This window comes from Neopsephotus bourkii, unplaced genomic scaffold (assembly GCF_033783945.1).
Source record: "Neopsephotus bourkii isolate Nb327-2 ecotype Australia unplaced genomic scaffold, CSIRO-AGI_Nbou_v1 NB_384, whole genome shotgun sequence".
Classification (NCBI taxonomy): domain Eukaryota; kingdom Metazoa; phylum Chordata; class Aves; order Psittaciformes; family Psittacidae; genus Neopsephotus; species Neopsephotus bourkii.
The window spans coordinates 729,967-737,500 of record NW_026900889.1 but is presented as its reverse complement, the minus strand read 5'-3'; the positions used below and the strand labels follow the sequence as shown (position 1 = coordinate 737,500).

At 66.7% G+C, this 7,534-nt stretch overlaps 2 protein-coding genes across 2 annotated transcripts in view; both read right to left on the bottom strand.

The window, feature by feature from the left end:
- Positions 1-6,785, bottom strand: part of LOC133210025 (basic proline-rich protein-like) — a 7,739-nt gene extending 954 nt beyond the window's left edge. The window contains exons 1-9 of the mRNA XM_061349052.1: positions 6,648-6,785; positions 6,020-6,139; positions 4,215-5,903; positions 4,019-4,131; positions 3,493-3,551; positions 3,230-3,387; positions 2,997-3,153; positions 2,732-2,923; positions 257-460 (exon numbers count right to left, since the gene is read on the bottom strand). Of these exons, the coding sequence (XP_061205036.1) occupies positions 257-460; positions 2,732-2,923; positions 2,997-3,153; positions 3,230-3,387; positions 3,493-3,551; positions 4,019-4,131; positions 4,215-5,903; positions 6,020-6,139; positions 6,648-6,705 (2,750 nt within the window). The 5' untranslated portion in view covers positions 6,706-6,785. The remainder of the gene's footprint in view (positions 1-256; positions 461-2,731; positions 2,924-2,996; positions 3,154-3,229; positions 3,388-3,492; positions 3,552-4,018; positions 4,132-4,214; positions 5,904-6,019; positions 6,140-6,647) is intronic.
- Positions 1-7,534, bottom strand: part of PALB2 (partner and localizer of BRCA2) — a 168,884-nt gene that overhangs the window by 149,468 nt on the left and 11,882 nt on the right. The window lies entirely within an intron of this gene.

Genomic DNA, 7,534 nt, shown 5'->3' with positions numbered 1-7,534 from the left:
TCACGGCTCCTGTGGGGCTGTGAGCCCCGCACCGGGCCGTGGGGCTGCGGGGTGCCCCTGGGCTGGCCCAGCCCTGAGCCCCCGGGAGCTCGCAGGGCCCGAGCTGACTGCATCGCGCTTCCTGCAGACGGGAGCCCTCCTCCGGCCCCACCGCTCGCGGCTCCTGCACGGCAGCGGGGCGGGAACCGCTCCTTACCCCCCCCCCCGAGGATGCTGCGGGGTTGGAGCTCCCGTTGAAGCCCTGCTCCCCCCTCACCTGGCCCGGGCCGGCGCTGGGCGCTGCTTGGCGGCGGTGCCCGAGTCCTCCCGGCAGCCGCAGCAGCCGCGGTCCAGGGCCTGGAGGTGGAGCAGCTCCTCCGAGGGGCTGAAGGCGGGGTTGTCCAGGGAGCTGGCCGAGGGCAGCCGGGACCGCGACCAGTACTGGGCAGAGAGATCGTCCAGGCGGCAGAAGCGCCGGTAGCTGCGGGCACAGCGACGTGCACGCGTGTACGTACACACACACGTACATGTACACACGTACACATACATGCACACACACACATGTACATGTACACACGGACACACGTACATGTACACACACACACACGTACATGTACACACCTACACACGTACATGTACACACCTACACACGTACATGCACACACAGACATATATGCACACATACGTACATGCACACATGTACACATATACACATACTTGCACACATACACACATACATGCACACATACACATGGACATGCACACACAGGCACATATATGCACACATACGTACATGCACACACATACACACATACACATACACATGTACATGCACACACAGACACATACATGCACACACGTACACATACACATGTACATGCACACACAGACACATATATGCACACATACGTGCACACATGTACACACACATACACATGTACATGCACACATACACATGCACATGCACACATATACACATACATGCACACATACACATATATGCACATGTACATACATGCACACACGTACACATATGCACATACATGCACACATATACACATACATGCACACATACACGTGCACACATATACATGTGCATACACACACACATGCACATATACACGTCCATGCACACATATACACACACATGCACACAGACACATGTCCATGCACACATATACACATACATGCACACATACATATATGCACACATGTATACGTATATGCACACACACATGCACACATATACACATACATCCAAGCATACACACATGCACACATATACACATACATGCACATGTAGACACATACATGCACACATATACACGTACATGCACACATAAACACATACATGCACATGTACACATGTCCACACACACATATACATATACATGCACACACAGACACATACATGCACACATATACATGTACATGCACACATAAACACGTGCATGCATACATACACACATACATGCACACGTACACACGTGCATGCACACATACACACATCCATAGAATCATAGAATAGTTCGGGTTGGAAAGGACCTTAAGATCATTCAGTTCCAATCCTCTGGCCATGGGCAGGGACACCTCCCACTAAACCATGGCACCCAAGGCCTCGTCCAGCCTGGCCTTGAACACTGCCAGGGATGGAGCATTCACAACTTCCTTGGGCACCCATTCCAGTGCCTCAGCACTCTCACAGTAAAGAACTTCCTCCTTAGATCCAATCTAAACTTCCCCTGTTTCAGTTTGAACCCATCACCCCTTCTCCTATCACTACAGTCCCTAATGAAGAGTCCCTCCCCAGCATCCCTATAGGCCCCCTTCAGGTACTGGAAGGCTGCTCTGAGGTCTCCCCGCAGCCTTCTCTTCTCCAGGCTGAACAGCCCCAACTTTCTCAGCCTCTCTCCATACAGGAGCTGCTCCAGCCCCTGAGCATCCTCGTGGCCCTTTTCTCCACTTGTTCCAACAGCTCCCTGTCTTTTTTGCATTGAGGACACCAGAGCTGCACACACTGCTCCAAGGGAGGTCTCACGAGAGCAGAGCAGAGGGGCAGGATCACACATACATGCACACATACACACATACATACATGCACACATACATGCACACAAACACATGTAGATGCACACACACATGCACTCACACATATGTACAGGCACACATATACACAAACACACGCACATATACACATGCATACACATGCACACATACACTCATTCATGCACATGCACACACACAGACATATACACATGTGCCCATGGGCACACAGGACCCCAGTGACCGCACTGGGAGCACAGAGCACAGGTTTCCCCCCAGCTGCCGCAGCCCAGGGCAGGACCCAGCCCCGCACCCGGGTGTGGATGGGGCCCGTGCAGTGCTCAACATCTGGCTGCAGCCCCACAGCTGCCGGGTGGTTCCTCAGAGCAATCCCTGCGGTGCGTTACGAACCGGGGAGGGCAGCGGGGCCAGGACAGGGGCTGAGCCCTGCTCCCTCCATGGCCGGTGAGGGATGGGGGCCCTGGGGCTCAGCAGCAGGGCTCCTGCATCTCCATCAGGGTGTGAGTGCAGGGCACAGCCTGCAGCACTGCAGCCACCACCCACCCAGCCCTGCAGCCCCTGGCTCCCCATTCCTGCCTCCACGCTGCATGGGGAGCATCCCTGGCACCCGCACCGCTGGCACTGCCACCCGCACCCAGCCTGGTGGCACCCTCCATGGCCACCCCAGACCCCATCCCTCTCACCCCACCTGCTGCGGGTCTGGTCAGCCCTGGCCTCCATCAGCAGCACTTTGAACCTGTGCACGGCGACAGCGGCGATGACGGCGCCCAGGAGGAGGATGCTGAGCAGGACCCCCGCAGCCATGCCCAGCAGGCCCTGCTGCGTCACCCGGTGATCGCAGCGCAGCCCCATGAACCAGAAGTCGCTGCCCACGGGGCACCTGCACCAAGAGGGGGTCAGGGCCGGGGAGGGGGCAGCACCATCACCCCCAGCATGATCCCAGGGGCACTCACTGGCAGAGGGGGCCGCGGTCCCGCGGGTGGGTGCAGATGCCGTGGTTCTTGCAGTAGTGGCGGTGGCAGAGGGACGTGCACGTGGCGTTCCCATCCGCACCGGGCACGCAGGCGAAGCCCGGCTGGCACATGAACAGCGCAGCGCAGGGATCCGGCTCTGCAGGAGCAGGGTCTGACCATGGCAGCACGGAGCCAGGCCAGGCCCGAGCCCGCCCCGCAGCCCCTGCACTCACCCAGAGCCCTGTGGCGCAGGATGGACGTGGTGCCCATCGCCAGCCCTGGCCGGGCGCTGCCGGAGCCCAGCGCGGTGCTGAGCATCGCACCCAGCCCTGGCACCCGCACGCGCTCCGCCGTGAACAGCGCCTCGTACTCCAGCACCACGGTGCCCTCCCTGCGGGGAGCCCAGCGCGATGCATGGGGTCATCCCCAGCGCATCCCACCAGCGCCAGGGCACCGTGTGCCTGTGCCCCATGGCAGGGGCTGCACCGGCACGCACCTGACCCGCGTCACCTCCAGCCGCAGGAAGCCGGGCAGGGGCGCGAAGAGCGGCGTGACCTGTGCGGGAGCATTGAGCGCGGGGCAGGAGCACTGAGCACAGGGCAGGAGCACCGAGCACAGGGCAGGGCAGCCCCAGTGCGGGGCAGGAGCACCGAGCACAGGGCAGGGCAGCCCCAGTGCGGGGCAGGAGCACCGAGCACAGGGCAGGGCAGCCCCAGTGCGGGGCAGGAGCACTGAGCACAGGGCAGGGCAGCCCCAGTGCGGGGCAGGAGCACCGAGCACAGGGCAGGGCAGCCCCAGTGCGGGGCAGGAGCACCGAGCACAGGGCAGGGCAGCCCCAGTGCGGGGCAGGAGCACTGAGCACAGGGCAGGGCAGCCCCAGTGCGGGGCAGGAGCACCGAGCACAGGGCAGGGCAGCCCCAGTGCGGGGCAGGAGCACCGAGCACAGGGCAGGGCAGCCCCAGCGCAGGGCAGGAGCACCGAGCACAGGGCAGGGCAGCCCCGTGGCCCCGTCCCGCTCTCACCGTCCGGTTGAAGCCGTGCAGCAGCGCCCGGTGCTCACGGGAAGTGGGGTCCTGCAGCGCGGGGCTGAACCCCATGTCCAGCACCAGCTCACAGGGGACGCGCAGGACAGAGGCTGCGGGAGGGGAGATGGGGACAGGGTGACACGGACCCGCTCCTCCTCCCGTGCCCCTGTGCGGGGTCCAGTCCCAGACCCACCTCTGAGCAGTGGCCGCTGATCCTCCACAATGAACACTCGGGGGGCTCTGTCCGTCGCAGCCGGTGGCGCTCGGGGGGTGTCAGCACCCGGATGTCCTCTGGGGTCACTCGATGGCTGGACCAGGTCTGGGTCTCCTGCAGCTGGGGGGGACCCGGGGCCCCCACTGTGGCCCAGGGAATCGCTGGGCTGCTGCGGGGGCCCTGGCGTCATGGTGGGCAGATGAGTCACCCCCACCGCATCCCTCTGCAGCACAGCAGCGCTGGGCTCTGGGGTGATGGTCCCCGCAGCACTGGGCAGTGCTGGGCTGGCAGTGGTGGTGGTTGTGGTGGTGATGGTGACGGTGGTGGTGGTGATGCCGATAGCAGAGGTTGGTCCCAGGGAAGTCTCAGGCTGGGATGGAGCCAGTGCCTGCATGGTCCCAGGGGCTGAGGGGGGGTCCAGGCTGCCCGGCTCCCAGCTCAGGGGTGCAGTCACTGCCCAGAGCCTGGCATCGGCCCCCTCCACCGGGTCCCGCCCCAGGATCCGGGTTCTCCCCGTAGCATCCCCACCAAAGCTGGCATGGGGCAGCCGGAGCCCTGGGGCTGTGGGGGTGCCAGCAGTGGGGCTGAGCCCCAGGACACCCCAGCGGGTCCCTGGGGAGGGCAGCGGGGTTGTGGGCACCTCAGGGCCGCCGGCTGGGGCAGGCGATGGGGCTGGGGGTGCTCGGGGGAGAGCCGGGCTGCCCGGGGCCATGGGAGTGAGGGGCAGCCCCGGGGGCCGGGGCTGGTGCAGGGGGACGTGGCCGTGCCCAGCGGCACCCTCCGTGCCGGGTGCTCCTGAGGGCGCTGCGGTCGGGCCCAGGGGTCCCTCTGGGCAGGGCGATGCCGCCCCTGGGGTGCCGGGGCCGGGCAGAGCGGGCTCTGTGCCTGCAGCGGGCAGCGAGGCCGGGCCCGTCCCCGCGGCTGCTCCGGACACGGGGCCGTCAGCGCCCAGGGCCGGCAGAGAGGGGCGCGGGGCGGCGCCGGGACCCTGCCGTGAGAGCTCCATCACTGGCGGCGGGTGGGAGGCAGAGCCCCGGCCCCCGGCCGGCCCCGGTGTCCCGGTGGGGGTCAGCAGCCTCTGCGGTCCCCCCGCGAACGGCGATGTCCCGGCTGCCCCCGGCTCTGGGCTGCCGGTGGCCCCCGCGGGGCTCGGCCGGGGCCCGGGGTCACCCAGCGGGGCGGTGGCCCCCGCGCCCTCCGCCATCACCAGCTCAGGGGGTGAGGGCCCGTGTGAGCCCCGCTGGCTCTGCACGGGGGCTGTGCCCGTGGGGCTCCATCCCGGCAGGGGCCCGGGGGACCCCCCCTGCCCCTGGGCAGAGCTGGGCACCACTGCGGGGGACGCTGAACGCGCGGCGCTGGCACCTTCAGACACGGCGCTGCCCTCAGGGTGAGGCCCGGGGGGGTGCCCGGGGGCAGGAGCCGCGTTGGGCTCCTCAGCTCCCGGGGCCCCTGCACTGCTCCCCCCTGGGCTCTCGCTGCCCGCAGGGAGCCGGGGAGCGGCTGCTCCGTCCCTGCCTGCCCAGGGGCCTGAGGGGCTCCGCTGGGGGCCGGGGGTCTCGGCAGCCCCGGTGGGGGTCCCAGAGAACGGCAGCAGCTCAGCCCCCGTCCGCAGCCGCCCCACGGCCTCCGGTGTCGGTGCCTGCCCCACGTCAGCTCCGAGCTCCGGATCTATGGGCAGAGGCAAAAGTGGGGGGACACTGGGCAGGGCAGCGCCCCACAGCCCCCAGCTCGGCATCAACAACCATGGGCAGCGCACGGTGCTACAGACCAAGGGCTCACGGTACCTGTGGGGCAGCGCTCCCCCGTCGCGGTGCCCGGGTGGGTGCAGGAGGCGGCAGTGACGGGTGCGGGGCCCATCTCGGTGCTCAGACAGGGGCAGAGCCGTGCACAGCATCCCACGATCACTGAGGACAGAGGGGAAGGAGCGGTGAGCAGCGGTGCCGGGCATGGGTAATGAGCACCGGGCCCAGGAGCTGCAGGTGTGGGCAGGGGGCTCCGAGCCCCGCTCCGTACCCGCGGGCACAGGTGAAGGGGATGCTCCAGAAGAGCCCAATCCCAGCTGGAAGCCCCCGCCCTCATCTCAAGGACCCAAACCGGGTCCTCCCGCACCGGCCCCGCTGCCCCGACCCACCCCAGAGCCGAGCCCCCACGTGCCGGTGAGGGCCGGGGCCAGGGCAGGCGCTGCCCGGGCCGGGCGCTGGGGCTGGGGTCACCCTGAGCCCCCGGCACCGCCTCGCCGGGGCTCCCGCACCCCGGGTGTCACCGCTGCCCGCCGGCACCCCCGCATCAGCCCCCCCGGTGCCGCCCCGGTGCCGCCGCGGGGCTCAGACCCCCCCGAGCCGCTGCCTGTACCGGCCCCGCCGCGCACCCCGCAGCCGCGGCATCCCCCCCCCCCAGGAACCCTGCGCTCACCTGCGGCGGCCAAGAGCGGCGGGAGCCGGAGCCGGAGCGGGAGTCGAAGCCGCTCCATGGCGCTGCCGAGGCGGCCGCAGGAAGCCCCCGCCCGTCCCCGCTGCGGAGGGGCGGAGGCGCCGGCAGCCGCAGCCCCCGGCCCGGGCCCGCCCCACCGCCCCCGCCCGGCTCCGTGCGCGGGTCCCGCCGGGACCGGCCCTGGGGGGGCTGTGACCGCGGGAGCTGCCCCGGGGCAAAGGCTCCTGAAGGTACCGAGGGCTTCAGAGCCCTTCCCTGTGAGGGTGCTGAGGCGCTGGCACAGGGTGCCCAGAGAAGCTGTGGCTGCCCCATCCCTGGCAGTGTTCAAGGCCAGGTTGGACACAGGGGCTTGGAGCAAGCTGCTCCAGTGGAAGGGGTCCCTGCCTGTGGCAGAGGTTGGAGCTGGAGGAGCTTTAAGGTCCCTTCCACACAAACCAGTCTCGGATTCCATGAATCACCCAGGGCACCACCACCAACAGAACCAGCACCACTCACCTACCTGGGCACAAAGGGATGGCTCCGCAGCCACCATCACTCCCATCTCCAAGCAGGCACTGGGGAAAACCACCATGGACGTGGTGTCCAAAACTGCCCCCGACTCTGGCCACAGCCTGCTCAGGAGAGGCGTCAGGATGCGTTTGGGTGAAGGAGCAATGGAGCAGCCTCGCACACAATGAAAGCGAAACCCTTTGGCTGAGGTCCCTCGGCCGGGTGAGGAAGCGGGGAACACCCGGGGCACGCTCAGGCCCCACGTGCAGTGGCCACGGGCCCACGTCCCGCCCTGCGCCCCCTCCGTGGCCAAGGCACTGAGCACCAGCAGTGCTCACTTGGCTGCAGTGCCTCTGACACATCCCAGGGCTTCTTGGCAC